The sequence below is a fragment of the Amblyomma americanum genome, chromosome 4, assembly GCF_052857255.1.
Source record: "Amblyomma americanum isolate KBUSLIRL-KWMA chromosome 4, ASM5285725v1, whole genome shotgun sequence".
In the NCBI taxonomy this organism is placed as follows: Eukaryota; Metazoa; Arthropoda; class Arachnida; order Ixodida; family Ixodidae; genus Amblyomma; species Amblyomma americanum.
The window spans coordinates 221,214,693-221,232,088 of record NC_135500.1 but is presented as its reverse complement, the minus strand read 5'-3'; the positions used below and the strand labels follow the sequence as shown (position 1 = coordinate 221,232,088).

The window sequence follows — 17,396 nt, the reverse complement described above, 5'->3', positions numbered from 1 at the left end:
ATAAATTTCGTAAGTTTCTTTGGAGGTGGTGGTAATTGCTAAATTCTAACGGCTGCATGCATGGCGCGGTAAGGCCAGTACGGATTTTTCTTTTCATGTGCCGCACAGAAGAATTACTTCCTTGGCAGGAATTCGTTTTTTTTTTCACAGCACCCTTCTCAAAGCTATACGCAGACAATTTGCTCATCAGAAGAGACCCGAACACGCTACGCTATTTGTTGAAGCGGTGTCGCACAAGCGCGGAATACCCCTCGATCTATGCTGCAATTCAGACGCAGCAAAGGCTGTTTTTCCAGTGGCGATCATTTTAATGAATCGCCCGGCTCGATTTGAGTCAGTTCGTTGATTACGCGACCACAGTAAAAAAGGCTGACGCAAACTAGAATATATTAAGCGGGGTAAAAGCGCCTCTCAGTCCACTTCGCCCACCCAATGGTAATTTAAATGTCCAACCAAAACTGCCGCCTATCTTTGGCGTAAGTCATATAATCTTGGTGGCGTTGGTTCCGGAACATGTCTAGAATCACTGAAAAAAAAAAATACAATCCATGCACCACTATATAGTTCTGCTACTACCGCCTTGTTTCGGAAGTTCTGAGCTCCGCTATACCGTCCATTTAACGTTATACCTAGTTTTGAGCGTATTAAACATTTTATACGTTTCGGTCTCCATTTTAGAAGATTTTCGAGTATTGCATGAACGTCCTGCGCGAGAGCGCTTTGAAACCTCCCGACAACGCTGCCGTAAAGCGTCAATTTCTTTTTCTTTTTTTAATGTGTAATGTAGGGACATCTGGCGGCCTAACGGTACTTCTCATTTGCGCCATATTGCCGCTGGGCGCTCGCGCTCGTGTGGCGCAGGAGATCGTCTGCTTGCCGTTTGCATTTCTGCAACGCTCGTGTTCTCTGGGCAGCTGCGAATGGCTGCGCAGCGGTGCGATCGGCTCCTGTGCAAGCCCGGCGGCGACTGTACATCGACTGCACGCCCTAAATGAGAGCACGGGGCTGGGTATGGTGCAAGCGCCGGGGGCCCAATTCTGGCGGCGGCCTGGCGAAGGAGCCCGCGGTCGCAGCAGTAGCACCGTCAGCTAAGCGAGCCTGCGTGCGGGTCGGCGCTGAAAACACAGCCCGTTCGCGAGCGGTTGGCGCCCGGCCGTTCGAGGAAGTTTGCGAGTGATGTGCGATGTGCTCTGCTGATGCGTTGCTATGGACTCGACGGATAACACGGAAGAAAGAGAAGACGAAAAATGTCCCACCACCAATCGGCCTGCGACTCCTGACATCAGCGAGGATACTTCACTGCCTGACCAAGGTGAGTATACAGCGACCGCTCGCCGCTACTCTGCATGCTATACACCGATGTTCGTACAGCGCTTGCACTCTTGCAGACGTGAATGTTGTGAGAGAAACCTTAATATAGCCGCGCTTTCTTTTATTTACGCCTTTCTCTTTTGCGTTCGCCTGCGGCTTAGCGGTTTTCGTTACTGCGCATCTATCTTTTCTTTCTTGCTACCCAGACCACGATTAATATCACAAAGTAGACGCGTTGAAAATTCGATCGCTGCAAATGATTTCGCCCGTTAATTATTGCGAATGCGAATGTTTTCTTTTATTCACTAAGATAACTCAAGTTTTCTTCTTTTCCACCTTTGCTTATTTAAAAATTTACAAATTACGCTATTGCTCTGTATGGATCGAGCGCATTGAAGATTCTTTGAATCGATCAAAAAAAAAAAAATAAAGTCGCTGATTACTGTGCCGGCTGTGAAGGGGAAAAAAAAAGCTCTGTTTGCATCAAAACATCTTGTTACATTTCTAATTAAGCCCTGCAGTTCCCGCCCGACAATTAATGCACGTGTAACTGTTTTCTGCCAGTCATTTGTGCACATTCTGTTGACATGGCGGCAAATGTTGAAAAATTGTTGCCCAGAATTCGTCGCTGGATTAGTCTGCCTGCAGCATGTAGTCAGCCAGAAGAGCAGCTTGGGCTTGTTGGTTGTCCATCCTTAATGTCTTTCTAGCAGCCCCAAGGAAAATGAAAAGCCTCTGCCGGCGTGTGAACGCAGATCAGCCAAGAAAGCTGCAAGGGTGCACAATAAACCACCAGAATCGCTTCGTGGAATGCGCGGAAGGCGTTGTGGGAAAGAGTGTACGTTGGGCAGACGTGCAGGTGCACCAACGAGAGACTGAAGGAGCCCGAGATTAACGTGGACCAAGCCTGCGGGCATCTAGGTAATCATGCAAGGGTCTGCCCTTCCAAAACATGTGCCGCGGAATTCAGACGACGTCAAGTGTGGAATAAACAACACGGCGAACAGCGCGAGAGTATTGAGGCCGCCGAGACGAAGCGACGAATGTGCAGGCAAGCCGTCCGCATTGCAGTCTCCGAGTGTGCTGGACGATATCGTGGTGTAAAATGACGTGTGTGTCTGACACGCGGGTTGTCCGTGCCCTTTCCAATAATTAAACATTGTTGAAAGTCAGCGCTCAATCGTGCTTCTCTTCTCGTGTCCAGTATACCTTCTGCGTTGTTAACATCAGCATCGAGATCTCACACGTTGTTTATCTGTCCATACTTAATTGACTGATCAGCGTTGATCTCGGACCGGATCACTCCTGTTTTGTCGATTCCTTGTAAGCGCGTTCCCTCATTTCGTGGGCGCACATCTGTTTCTATTTCTTCTTTTCTGCCGCACTGTTGTTACTAGGAGCGGCGTGAAAACAAACTCAAAGTATAACGGAATAAAACATCGAATGAGATAAGAATCGCGCTACCTTTATCTTTGTTTATCTTTCGACTATCGGTGGTAGCTCTCCTTTTTTAAGTTTTTCCATCCATCCATCCATCGATACATTTATGGCTGCATTTATCACCTAAGCAGTCATCTGTACGCGCCGCGGGCTGGGTACAAAATCAAAATTTCTTATAACGCTACTTTGTTCCAGCTTGGCGCTGAACCACATATATCCCCATTCCGGGAAATTATGCCAATCACTGGGACTCGGAAAGGCTTCCAATATGCGAAAGTACTACTGTCCCTGGCATGCACTTTCACGCTAATGTTTGCGCATGCATTGAAGTTTTCTACGAATTTAGGTGCGTGGTGTTAGTATGGAGGCGTATGACACCACCGGGAACGCTGTACGACGAACGGTTGCGTCATAATTTTAATACCAAAGTCTGGGAAGGCATACGCTTTAATGCGCACACACGTGGTCGGCTCGAATCTTTGTCGCAAGCTAGTTTTGGTACGAATGTTGTCGGGAAAACTGGCGCCACATATATGTCGGCCAGTGGCGAGTTTATGTATTGTTACGTGACGGCAAGCCGATGAACATGACAGATGACGTGATTTAATGGCGGTGGGCCTAGCGCGATCGCGTCTCGCCTCTGCCAACTTTGTAGTCTTCTAGTCCGTGACACCACGAGAATGGCAGTGACGGTGAAACGCACAATGGACGTGACAGGAGGGATGAACACAGAAGCGAAGCAGGGCTTGCCATCACGATGAAAGAGAAGAGCAGAAGAGACCACAAAGCTTCAGGGCCACCGGTCACCTTGCAGCCGACGGATGGGCGCACCAAACGATGTGTGCTCACGTGTCTGGCATCGGTCGGGTCACGTGGGGTCTGGTCGCCGTGTCTTCTGGTCGGGGCAGGTGACGAGGCCATGGGGCGAATGGCGAGCTCGGTTCTGGGCAGGCCGGGTAATGTGACGAAAAAGACGAAGGCCAGCGGCCATTAAATCACCGCTTGTTCATCGCACCTCATTCACCGGTTGGCTGGCACGCAGCAATACAGACGAACGACACGTATACATGATTCTCTGAAGTGGCGGTGCTAGGCTTGCTGTGTGCGTCAAACGGCCGCTTGATGACGTCACCCTATTTTTTTTCCTCATCGCTGGGATTTTCTGTACCGTCTGCGAGTACACACACACACATGTGCACGCCGCCGGCTAAGTTTCTCGCAATGGGACTAGTATAGTGTATCCGCACCAAAAGGGTTTGGTGAATTAAGCTGAATTCGGAGCACCTGAGGCATATGGGCTTGGGCATGTACTGCGAAGTCAAGACAACCGCTGGTCCTTAAGGGTAACGGTGTGGATTTCAAGAGAAGGCAAGGGTAAATTGGAGAGATGTGGGAGAGGCCTTTGTCCTGCAGTGGGCGTAGTCAGGCTGATGATGGTGATGACGATGATACGAGTGCGAAGTCTCGCATTGCTTCATTACTGTCTTTCCCTCTTTTGCACCACTGAGAGACGCTCACTAATCTGATTGGTCGGTTGTCCTTTGGTTTCATCTTGTACACAACGGCATCGCATGACGCTCTATTTTTATCTTGTTTCTTTTTCTGCACAAGGACACTCCAGCTGCATACCAGCAGTTCACGTGAGCGGGGACTGAAGCTTCGTTACTATAGCGCCGGGCCCCTCTTAATTGTGTGTATGCGGCAGAGGCAGATTGAGAAACGTGATCGTGCGTCCTGGAGACGCTTTCTCCCCATTCTCGGGGCTTATGGAAGCTCCTATTGGCTGGCAGCCATCACTCGGCGGAGGTTTTCTTCTCGCATATGTGTGCGCAGAGCCGGTGCAGAGCGTTCGGCCACAGTTGTAAGAACTTCCACGTATAGTTAAGCCCCTGTTCCCTACTGGCCAATCCCGACAGCCAGACAAAACGACGGTTAAGGCAGCAACCAATAAAAATCGCGCGGCCATGAGACCCCCTTCTCTTCGGCACCGCATTTTTCGGCGCGTGCGTAGCATCATACCCCGGTCAGTCAGCTAAACACACAACGCTGCGAAGTTGGCCTATACACGCACGCCTCTTTCGTCATTGCTGCAGCCTTATTTGAGCTCACCTGTATACGAGTGCGCCAACAGTCAACGTCCGCAAAAAAAAAAAAGAAGAATGCCTGTTACACGCATCTAGCCACCGCTGTGACTCCATGTGTGCACACACACACACAGTGGGAAGGCTTGCGCGTCATCGATTAGCGGCAGCGCATGCCAAAATCGATGCAGTCCGTGCACCAGTTTGAATCAGGCCGGCAGCTATAGCTGCGGACTGTGTCGACTGTGTCCGCGAAGAGCGCAATCAGAAAACAATGGAGGGGGCACTCAAGCTCCGTCCCCGCAGGGGGGCGTCGGCAGCTTGCAGGCGTTGGTGAGTGGCGACACCACGGGTTCCCGAGCATCCGCAGGGACACCCCGCAGGGGGTGATGGTGAACAGTGGATCACCACGGACCCGAGCACCCGCGCCTAGCCGAGCGTGGCATCGCCGTGTCCGGGGAAAAGGGTATCCTGGTGGTTGAGCCGATGCCGAGCGTGTGAACCTTTAAGGCCCCTCGGCGGAGGCAACACAACACTTTGGCCCCAGCTTCCTGTAGACGGCACCTCCAGCCTGACCCGACCGGGGGGAATCGGCAATCGCCTTTTCCTGTCCTCCCCTCCATCTTTCACTTTCCTATCTCTTTCTCACAACTCTCCTATCTCCTACTCAGTTCTTGGTTTTTTCACTTTTCATTGGCGGCCAGGGGTAACCTTGTGTGGCCAACCACCCTGAGTTGCGTCATATTGAGTTGCATCATATTTGGTTATATATAGTTGGGGTGTACAGCTGGCGTGGGCAGGACTTGCTTGCATGTTCCTGTCCCGTCCCCTCATTGGGCTCCATTGTGGGCGGCTGGCATCATGACCGAACATGTAACACACACTGTGGCTCCACCCCCCTCACAAAATATCGCGCTCTAAAAAGAGTGCGGACCGAAGGCATAACTACCCAATGCTTCCCAAAAACGAAAGAACACTCCCCTCGGTATCATGTCATACATAGTGAAGATGCAGAACAACCAGTCAGAAAAGTGTCTCCGTTCATTGTTTCTAAATCTTATACTGACGTCCTGGGCCTTGGTTACAAGGTGACGAAGCTAGCCAGTGGCGACCTCCTTCTCCAAATCCGAGACAAAGCACAATACTTAGTGTCCTTTGGAGGACACTAAGTGTCCTTTGGAGGCCTTAATGTCCTTTGGAGGCATCTGTGTATCCGTAACTACCCACCGATCACTGAACACTGTCAAAGGCGTAATATCCGAACACGACTTTCTCGACCTCTAAAAACAAGAAATGCTCGAGGGTCGGAAAGACCAAATTGCCACCGATGTACACCGCATCAAAATCCGAAAAGACGACGAGGAACTTCCCACAAAACACATAGACCTGACCTTTGCCTCCAGCAAACTTCCCGAAACCATAGAAGTAGAATATCTCAAAATAAACATAAGACCATACATCCCAAATCCCAGACGATGCTTCAAATGTCAGATTCGGCCATGGCTCACTGCAGAGCTGTCGCGGCCGCCAAACATGTGTCAAATGTTCGTCAAACAATCATGAATCCGTGGACTGCGACGCTGCACCACTGTGCGCGAACTGCGAAGGGGATCACCCCGCGTACTCGATGTCGTCCCCGACCTGGAAGAGAGAGAAGGAAATAATAACAGTAAAGACAAAGGAAAACATAACATACCAAGAAGCACTCCCCTCAGCCTTCCAGTTCACAGCATGAACAAATTTCGCCGATGTGGTGCGCAGGGGCGGCACACCACACCAGGCTTCGGCCACTGTCCAGGCAAAGCCTGAGGCAGGGCCACCCCCGCCCCCGGCAGACGCAGCAAAGGCTGCCCTGCCACCTCTGGAAAAGGGCCGCCGGCCCCTCAGTCGGCCGCCCGCAAGGCTTCCCCCAGTCGGGAGAGGCCCACAAACTGCACACCCGCGGGTTCACCGCGGACGTCCAGAGCCTCTAGTGAGGCGATGGACACAGCGCAGAACTCGCCTCCGCTGCAGCAGGCCTGGGGCACAGCTCCCTTGAGCGAAGAAGAAAAGTATTGACCCCAGTATTGGCGCCCCTAAAACCGGTATCCTAAGTTTTTTAACTACACTCGTCAAACATGGCGTTCCTTATACAGTGAAACTGACGAGGACTAATAAATAACTACGGTGACATAAAAGAGGTTCTAAGCAGGATGTCCCCGGTGGCTTTATGCTTACAGGAGACCAACTTAGGCCCAAAACAAAAAAAAATATTTTAAACAAGTATGGTGTCTTTCGGTGTGACCGAGAGCAAGCAAGCAAACTGTCTGGTGGTGTTGCTATTGTCATCCGGAATGGTGTAGCAACCCGCGAGATCAAACTTAAAACCAAATACGAAGCCGTCGCAGTCACCATCCTTCATTTTAAAACACTCACAATATGGACCATACATCTTGAGCCACACCTAACAGTAACACTTCATGATTTAGAATCTCTTTTAGAACAGCTACCAGAGCCATATCTGCTAGTTGGTGATTTTAATGCCCACTCCGGTTTTTGGGGAAGTGCACACACTGATGCAAGAGGTCTTATTTTAGGAGATTTTATTCTAAGTAATAATGTTTGCCTCCTAAACACCGGCAAAGATACATACTGATCTCCGAGCACGGGAAAAACGAGTTCCATAGATTTGACTTTAAGTTGACCCTCTCTCTTTTTCGATTTTAAATGGGATGTCATCGATAACCCATACGGCAGCGATCACCTCCCTGTATTAATCAGCTTAACATCACCACCGCAAGTCATCCCAACGAAACCACGACGATGGAAGTTATATCTAGCCGACTGGACTGTTTTTAGAGAAAGGGTCAGCTTAGATAAAATAGTTTTAGATGATCTCAGCATAGACGAACGGTCGTCTGGAGTACTAAAACAGAATAAAAAAATTTGGTATACACAAGAATGCCGAGATGCAAAGAAGAAACAAAACAAAGCCTAGGGAATTTTGCGTAGGCACCCAACGCAAGAGAATTTAATAAAGTTCAAAAAGGCAAGGCCAAAAGCTCGATATATTCGCCGTAATGTAGAAAAAAACTTCATGGCAAGGTTACGTGTCCTCAATAAACAACACAATTACATCAAAACAAATGTGGGAGATGGTAAAAAAGATAAATGGCAGCTGCTTCCCATTCACAGTTCAGTTTCTCTCAACCCCTGGCATACAGGCGAATTTAGAAGAACAGGCAGATATTTTGGGTGAATATTTTTCTGAAGTCTCCAGTTCATCTCACTACACAGAATCATTCGTCAAATACAACAACACAGCTGGAAGACAAAAACTGCCGAGAAGTGGCGGTACAAATGAACCCTATAATAACTTACTTGCAGTTCAAGAAATTAATAAAGTACTGTCCGCTGGTGAGCAAACTGCACCTGACCCAGACGAAATACATTATCAAATGCTAGCTCATATCTCTGAACCGGCTGTGGAGGCACTTTTAAAATTTTTAAACAAAGTTTCAGTATCGGGAAAACTTCCCGAAGCCTGGAAGATGGTCATTATTGTTCCATTATTAGAGCCCGGAAAACCCTCTACCATTCCTAGCAGCTATAGGCCCATAGCTTTGACTAGCTGTCTAACGAAATCCTTTGAAAGTGTATTGAATATCAGACTAACATTCGTGTTAGAAGACCGGGTGCTTCTGTATGTCCATTAATGCGGTTTTAAAAAGGCGTGCTCCACCACCGACCACCTAGTTCGTCTTGAAAATACTGTTCGCGAAGCTTTTATACACAGACAACACTGTACATATCTGTCTCCTTCGATTTAGAGAAGGCATATGGCACAACGTGGAGGTTTGGGATTATTCAGGACCTGGCTGAACTGGGCATCCGCGGCAGGATGTTGAACTGCCTTAAAGACGTTTTGTCTAACAGTACATTTCATGTCCGCCTAGGCTCAACCCTTTCAAGGAATTTTATCCAAGAAAATGGAGTACCTCAAGGATGTATTTTGAGCGCAACACTCTTTATTGTAAAAATGAATTCTATCAGGAAAATAATTCCAAGATCCCCTATGTATTCTATCTATGTAGATGATCTCCAGATAGCTTGCACATCCTCGAATACATTAACATGCGAACGACAAGTACAGCTAACAATAAATAAAAACTGGCAACATGGGCAGACAGAAATGGCTTCCGTTTTTCTCCCCATAAATCGGTGGCCATTCTTTTCTCACTCAGGCGAGGCATGCGGATAGATCCCACCCTACACCCGTGAAAAATGAACATAAATTTCTAGGTATAACATTTGACAGAAAGCTCCCCTTCCTGCCTCACATAAATGCGTTGAAAAAGGGAGCTTTTCGACCCCTGAACATTCGAGAAAACACTGGGGAGACGATAGGACATGTCTCTTACAAATTTACCGCTCTGTAGTACGCTCTACTCTGGATTACGGATGTATAGTGTATGGGTCAGCGAGACCATCGTACCTTAACCGGCTAGATCCAGTACATAATTTAGGTTTGCGTCTCTCCACTGGTGCATACAGGACATTGCCCATAAACAGACTCCACGTAGAAACCAATGAACCCGCTTACAGATAGAAGAACCATTCTCACATCCTCGTACATTCTAAAAATCCGTTCACTGCATAAGCATCTATGTTACCCTGTCGTTACAAAGTGCCTTTCTAGTACACTGTTCAACAACAAGCAACAAGCTACTCGGCCACTCCTCTTGCGAATTGAAGAGATGCGCCGGAACCTTGGCATACTATAGTACCTGTTTACATGAAATGTGCTTTGACAAGGTGAAAATTTGGGCTGGTTGGTGCATCATCTTGTGACGGGAGCAGCGCAGCACGAGACAAAGAGAGAGGCGGGACACGACGCTGAAAAACAACCGGATTTTTAATGCACGTTCGTCGAATATATACATCTTGCTGGTGCAATAAGGAAAGGACAGAAGCATGACAAACGCACAAGATGTACACGTGGTGAAATATTAAGACATCGCACGCAGATAATCAATTTCTCTGTCACGAAGCGCTATTGAAGGTATGCAGACGCATATGTCGCTCTTTGGTCGGATGTTGAAGGCTTCTTCAATCTCCCTGGTCCGTTGATCAGAATATGACGTGATGACCATTGTGTTGCTAAGCTGCGGAGCACATTCATGCTCTCTGCAATGTTTTGCTAATTCACTGCTGATGGCACCCTTTAGGGATCTTTTGTGCTCTCGAAGTCGTTTATTCAAACAGCGCCCTGTTTGACCCATGTAGGTGCGTCCGCATGACAGAGGTATTTCATAAACCCCGCTATTCACACATTTCACGTGTTTTTTCCGGTGCTTTTTCTTGTGTTGATTTTTTTTCTTTGCTCGCTGCTGACTTTGGCGCACAGGCTTCTTAACTTGTTGGGTGCTGACATCAGCACTTTTACAGCAGCTCTTGCGCCTACCTTTTTGAGATTGTGGGGAATGCCATGAACGTAAGGAATGACCGCGTACGGCTTCCTTTCTTGTGATGTGGTTGTGAAATATTTTCTGCCTCTAAGTGTTTGCAGAATCCCTTCTGCGACACTGGATAGCAGTCTCGTCGCGTAACCTGCTGCTTTCAGCCGACGGTTCTGGACGTCAAAACTGCCTTGAACTTCATGATGACAGGATCTCGTCAATGCAGCTCTCGTTGCTGTTTTTTCTCTACCCCCGCTTGATGACCTTGGAGTGCGCAGGTGTGCAGGGGAGCAGTCCTTTCTAGCTTCGTGGTCCGTACCGCCAGCATATGTGAGCGCCTACAAAGGCTAGCGTCAAGTCAATAAATCGCATAACGTTGTTTTCTGGGAGTTCACTCGTTATTTCCAGTCCTATAGTTCTTCTAGTCCTTCGATCTAGTCCTTAGCAAAAGCAGCAATGAGAGCCGCAATGACGAGATCCTGTCATCATGAAGTTCGAGGAAGTTCAAGGCAGCCTCGGAGTAAGCTTCAGCGCCGTGTTATCAAAACAGGAAAAAAAATTAATTCTACTAGGCGAAAATAAAAAATGAGCATAAACCAACATACCTTGACGACGTTGCCAACGGAAACCCGGGGATGAAATCAAATGCTGGAAGACCTGTAACTATATACATGTATTCAACGCAGCCTTCTGTCCTGCGTTTTCTCACGGCACATCGAACTCTCAAACATACGCGTTACATCCTCCTTACACCCCCGTTTTATTTTCTTGTGAATAAGTGTGGAGATAAGACTGCCTGGAGCTCACCCCTGCAACGAAATGAGAATGAAAGAAGACGGGCAGCAGGACGTGTACACTGCGTGCACCTCACACCAGAACAAGGGCCCTCATTGCGGGAAGTAGTAACATACACTTGCGATGTGTCATCTCATGTTACGTCATGGAGCAGTGGCCGAGTGCACAGTTCCGCTGTCGGGAAGGAATAGGAAGTGGAAAAGAGGCCCTTCCTGCTTCTACACCCACTGTGACTACCGCAAATGTTCAACGAAGACTATGTGAAAGCCTTCTTCGCCTTGCAACTCTCATAATTATTGTATAGTAAATATAGATTATACGGTACAGTTCTTGCCATTTTTCTTTCCTTATTTGTATAATATTAGATCAAAAAGGTGTAAATGAACTTAAAATTCCCATAATTATTGTATAATCAACTAGGGAAACGTGCGCGATAACTTAGACAGCTGTTCATGGACAGAAAAGATGATGATGATGATGGATTTTTATGGCGCAAGGGCATCTATGGCCAAAGAGCGCCATGGCACAAGGTATTTTTTCAAATTCTCAAGGTGGGGTCGGAGACCCATTTCCCAAGCATTTCACCCTAAATAAGCCGAGCACCAGACCAGGGGAAAGCTTGTACCCATTGTATCACCGGTGGGTACCCGGCGGCACTGGGGATCGAACCCCGCACCTCCCACATACGAGGCGGATGCTCAAACACTTGGCCACCGCTGCGGTGGACAGAAAAGAAGCGTATTTGTGACACCAAACTGAAGACAACACATCGCTGTTTTCGCAGCGATCATGCGATGCGCCACGTTTTGATGTCACGAGTTTGGTGTCCATAAACAGCTGGCAGTGTTCCTTCGTGGGCTGTCTTAGTTGAGGCGCTGAGATCTCCTGCATCACCGTTATTGTGAAGTCTCTACTCTGCAGCGTTTTTTGTTTTGTTATTGTTCATTACGCTTTCATAGCTGTACATTTATTTACATGTTAAGTAAACATAAGTCAGTAAACGCCCCTGAGCCCGGTCCTTCTCTGTTCCTTGTATGGTCTGGTTTATGGGGGGTTGAACGTCTCAAATGCGACTCAGGCTATGAGGGACGCCGCAGTGAAGGGATCCGGAAATTTCGACCAGCTGGAGTTCTTTAACGTGCACTGAGATCGCACAGTACACGGACCTCTAGAATTTCGCCTCCATCGAAATTCGACCACCGCAGCCAGGGATCATCTTTCGGATCAGCAGACGAGCGCCACTGAGCCACCGCGGCGGCAGCGCGCGTCCCTTACATGAGTGCGAGAGCATTCATGCGCTCACCAGCACCGACCAAGAATCTTGTCACTGTGAGTACGTTGATCACCTGCATTTAAGGAAGCGCAACAGTCGAAGCCAGATATATTTAACCGTCGCGAAACAGTTGGATCTATCGAAAATCCGGTATCTAAATGATGGCAGTAGATAATAGTTCGTCCTTAAACCCGCACTACTTATACGGCGTGCTGGCAGCGTACCGCTCGCTAAGCGTCGCTGAGCGTTCAACCTGCTTAGCCGCTGAGAGTTTGCAGCTAGCCATCATAAGATCCTGTTGCCGCAACCTCTCCAACGGCTTCGCTGCATGGCAGAAATGTGGCCACCCTCGCAGCGCCGCTGCCGACAGGTGGCCGCGAGCGGAAAGTGATCGGTCAGGAGAAGAGCCATTTGCAGGGGAGCGAGGGAAATTAGTGGGCGAGAGATGGACCCGCGACGAGACCGCTAACGCGCAGCCGTTCGATTACGCACTCGGTCTTCCTCGTTGCTGCTGCCCCACACGTCGACAAGCGGCCGCTCAAGAGAGGACGCTCACCGGGGCTGCGAAAGGCATCTCCAGCGCCTCCCTATAATCAGTCTCGAAATAAAGTTACCTCGCTATATGGAACGACGGCGGGCCACTTTCCTATTCTTTCACAGAGGATATTCAACCTGTGTGTTCGATATAGCCAATAATTAGAAATATCCGGGCTCGACTGTACTATAACACAAATGGCATTCTGAAGACAGTGCTGCAGGGTCATCAAGTGGGGATCACAGGACGCGAGAAAAATCGCATAATTAATTATCAGGGCATGTTTCTTGTTTGCAAGTTCTCACTTGACGATCATAATTCGTGACAGAAGAGGCCCGCATAGTTTGTCGCAATTCGCTCCCCGTCGAGCAACTATGGGGACAGGGAAGAAGCATGGTGGTGCACGCTGCCTGTTCGACGGCGGAAAGAGGAGAACAAAAACGAGTCGACTTGGCTGGTGTACGGGCGCAGCACCCCCTTCAAGACGCCTCCGTAAAGCTTATTAGAGAACAGCAAGCAAAGTTTCGGAAAAAGCACTTACTGAAAACTTGATTTAGCCGATATATTCAAGTTACGGCGCTCGAGCATGATGTTCGCAGCCGGCGAAATCAGAAAACACTAAATTCGCTGATGCCTGCATGTATGTTTTGTGTGGTGTCTAGTCCAGGACTCTTGGACATGAACTTTAATTATGAGGCAAGTGTAGAATATCATGAGGTACTGTTATGAAAATATTGAAGGTAATGGTCCATTTTCTCGATGTGTAGCAAATCTTTCTTTTAAAGTTTGTCCGTCGCTCGTATCGAGTATTTTTTATTTATTATAGATACCTCAAGGGCCCTTGAGGGCTTTACATGAGGAGTATTGAGAGTGCCATAGGAAGGAAACCAATGGGGAACGTTTTTGACGGAATGTTTTTTTTATAGCAGAGAAATGCAAGCCTGATCTGCTTATATATTTATTGTTATAGTGAAATCTTACGATATATGTAAAAATTGCGTTCATAAAGTACTTGCCATTGGAAAGCGCTGGTCCAGAATCTCTGCCTATGTTCGGGACAGCTTCATCGCCACAATATGGCGGACAAATGGCACAGACCGGAGCGCAAGGTGGTCGTATTTGTTGCGCGCATGCGTAGATGTTGCGCACCACTCATGCACAGGCACTGGCTTCTTTTTCTACGAATATATGATAACGATGATTTCTCCTCCTCACTGACACTTGTTAAGTTTCTCGGCAGCAGCCTCGTTCAAAGTGCGGTGACTCGGAGGCCTGAGCAGCGAACAAGTAGAATCCGTATGCGATGTCGTCGTCATCTTTTGTAAACAATCACTGCGGGAGAAAGGCCTTCCCATCATCACATCGCGTGGCCATTCTCCTTCTTGATTATGTCCTTCTCGCTGCGTTGTCCTCAGTTGAACCGTTTTCGTTAGCCTTGCGCCCTGTGGTGGGCAAGGCACATCTGGCGTTTCTGTTGAGGTCAAGCTGCTGCGGTCACTATAAGTATGGCTGCGTTCCCTTGATGGGCGGCCTATCGTAAACCGCTGTTCCCTCCCAGAGTGTTTAACATTACTTCACATTAATTTCGAGGCCCACAGTTCTTCTTCCGGGTCCTCGACCATGCTTTGCCATATTCGTCTCCTTTGTATGCTACATCAATTCACTACCAGGTCGGAGGTAATCCTCCATTGGAATTTATTAATCCAGAACCCACCACTTCTATCTTCCTTCACGGCGTGGCGTGTTTTGCCTGGTCCGTAAAACGCTTAGCGCATTGCTACCACGATCGTGTGCCGTCCACCTTAAGTGAGACAGTTACTGCGCCTTTCCTTTCCGCTTGAAGCAGTTGCTGTCAGTTCTTTAACCAACCTGAATAACCCCGTCTTCCGGTTCTCGGCGGAGACGCGGTGCAAACCCGGTCTCGAGCCCCAACATGCAGCATATACAGAGTTGCGCTGCTGCTCCGATGCGTGTCTCCCGGCGTAATCGGGTTCGCAGCTGTCGCGACGGCTACGCAGAGGCACGCATGAGAGGGAGCGATCTTCCACGCGCCCTGTATCGATGAGGATTGCCTTCTTTGTCTAGCGCCGCGTCGTGCACGCGGCTGATACACGCGTATATGACTCGAGTCTTCTGCACAACGAGAAACGGGCCGAGTGTCCTTCGTGGTAGCCCTGCATATATAGCTCTTGAAAACGCTGGACGTATGCCGCTCGCCGGAAGTCACGGGTACCCCATTTTCGCAAGATTTCTCCCCGCTGTGTTTTTGTTGCTTCCTTGCTTCTTTCATCTCTACCCTTTTCATCTCTTCGCCCCTCCCTCCCTTCTTTCCTCCATCCCCCATTTCTTCCTCCCTGCCCTCCCCTTTTCTCATCCCTTCCCTTCTTTCTTTCCTTAAGCTTCCACCGTCCCTCCCCCTTTCCCCTCCTTACCCCTCTGCTCTTTCCTCCCTTCATCCTTCTCTCCTTCCCGTCTTTCTTCATACCTCCCCTTTTCCTTCCTTATTTTACTTCCTCCAGTCCATTCTTCTCCTCCCCCATCGTTCTTCCCTCCCTTCCTTCTCTTCCTTCCTTCTTTTTCTATCAAGGAACTTCGCACAGCTTTATCACGAAACTTTTTAAAAAATTGGCAGTGGCTTAGCTCCGCTATGCCAGGATATACGTAGCGGGAGGTACGTTTCCCTGGCCGAGCTTGCTGTTGGCACTGTATGTTTAGCAATGAGAGATATGTCCGCTTGAAATATCCGGGTCGCAGATGCACTTTCGGAAACTCGAATGGTGTGATCAGTCACACGACGGGCATTCACATCCTCTTCGGTTGGTTCCCGCTGACTGACGCCTTCCATAGGCTCCATCTCGGCGGCTATGCGCCGTCTATTACGCTCGGCAGTCTGCCGTCCCCGTTTGGCAAGGCGATCCTCTCTCTGTTCGAGCGTCTCCGCTGCTCTCTTCGCCTTCTGACGCTCATTCTCTCTTTGTTGAGTAGCCAACTGCCAGGCGACAACCCCAGGATAGGAAGAGTTAATGTTCTCTTGTCTATACCGCCGTATAGCAGTGGCTGGACTCTCCTTCTGTGCATCCATATCAAGCGTTGCGATACAGCCGCCGATTACATCTCCGCTTTTTATACGCAATGCTGCGCATGCGACGACGCGCGGTTCGGGTGATGAACGCCTTGTGACGTCATACCAAACGGCGGCGGCGGCGAGCCGCGCGGTGTGACGTAATGTCAGATGGTGCCGCGAGCGCGCAAAGCACAGTAACCGTCTCACATATCTCGGTGGACACCCGAACCCGAACTGCCGTAAAGGAAAGCACAAGGGAGGGAGGGAAACGACGAAGCGCGCGGCGCACCCACTCTTCCTCCCCGGTTGCCATGGTAACGGCGCATGCGCACAACTGGCCTCCCGCATGTACCGTGCTCTCATATCTCGGTGGACACCCGAACCGCGCCGTAAAGGAAAGGATAAAGGAGGGAGGGAAGCGACAAAGCGCGCGGCGCACCCACTCCTCCTCCCTGGTTGCCATGGTAACGGCGCATGCGCACAACTGGCCTCCCGCATGTACCATGCCTGTACTGCGAAATGCTCGACTGGTAGCCTAGTGTAGCTCCCGCTACAAAAGTTAATAAAGGGTTATAGCATAACGCGATCTGCTACGATGAACCACTTCCGCGAGGCGCCACTGCGCGTGAGCAGAACGCCATGGGGGAGCCAGATAACGCCATGTTCCCGTGAGCTGCGTGCGCGGCAGCCACGTCGGCACCAATCAGCGCCTGCGTAGTGATGCCCCGCGGCGGCGGATCGCGCATCACGCTGCGCTATGACTCTCTATAACTCTCAGGACAGCTGCAGCAATGGCACTGCACCCTGACGCCGCGCATCGCGTTGGCCACGGAGGGCATGCCACGGGGCAAGGGAAAGACCAGAAATAACCTCGCTTGGCGTCACAACCACCGCCATTTGATGCCACGGGAGTCATCATTCCTCGGGCAGGGCTGACACTTCGTGGCACGAAGTGCGTCTCTTTCTAAGGCCTTTTAGACCCATGACTCGCCAACGGTGATGTTCGCAGAAAATTAACTGTCACACTACAATCAAACTGATGACGCCATCAAAATGAAACATAATAAAAGAAAAAGACGAGAATAATTAAGGGAGCAACAGTTATACGCCTAAAGGAGCATAACCTACCAAGTGCAGCCAAGAGGAATTCACAGACGTCTTCAGCATCCAGGTTGTTCAAATAAAGATTGTGAGACCAGCGCAGTTTTCAGCAGTGTGAGAATAAGGGAGCAGAAGTTATACGCCTAAAGGAACATGACGCACCAAGTGCAGCCAAGAGCAATTCACAGACGTCTTCAGCATCCAGGTTGTTCAAATAAAGATTGTGAGACCAACGCAGTGTTCAGCAGTGTGAGAATAAGGGAGCAGAAGTTATACGCCGAAAGGAGCATAACCTACCAAGTGCAGCCAAGAGCAATTCACAGACGTCTTCAGCATCCAGGTTGTTCAAATAAAGATT

At 49.2% G+C, this 17,396-nt stretch overlaps 1 protein-coding gene across 2 annotated transcripts in view; it reads left to right on the top strand.

Annotated features, from left to right (window-relative positions):
- The first annotated feature begins 830 nt into the window (after window positions 1-830).
- Eip78C (Ecdysone-induced protein 78C) overlaps window positions 831-17,396 on the top strand; it is a 159,754-nt gene continuing 143,188 nt past the window's right edge. Inside the window, exon 1 of one of the 2 annotated variants that reach the window (XM_077663574.1) lies at window positions 831-1,312. In XM_077663574.1, the coding sequence (XP_077519700.1) occupies window positions 1,207-1,312 (106 nt within the window). In that variant the 5' untranslated portion in view covers window positions 831-1,206. The remainder of the gene's footprint in view (window positions 1,313-17,396) is intronic. The other variant, XM_077663575.1, reaches the window with a different exon arrangement.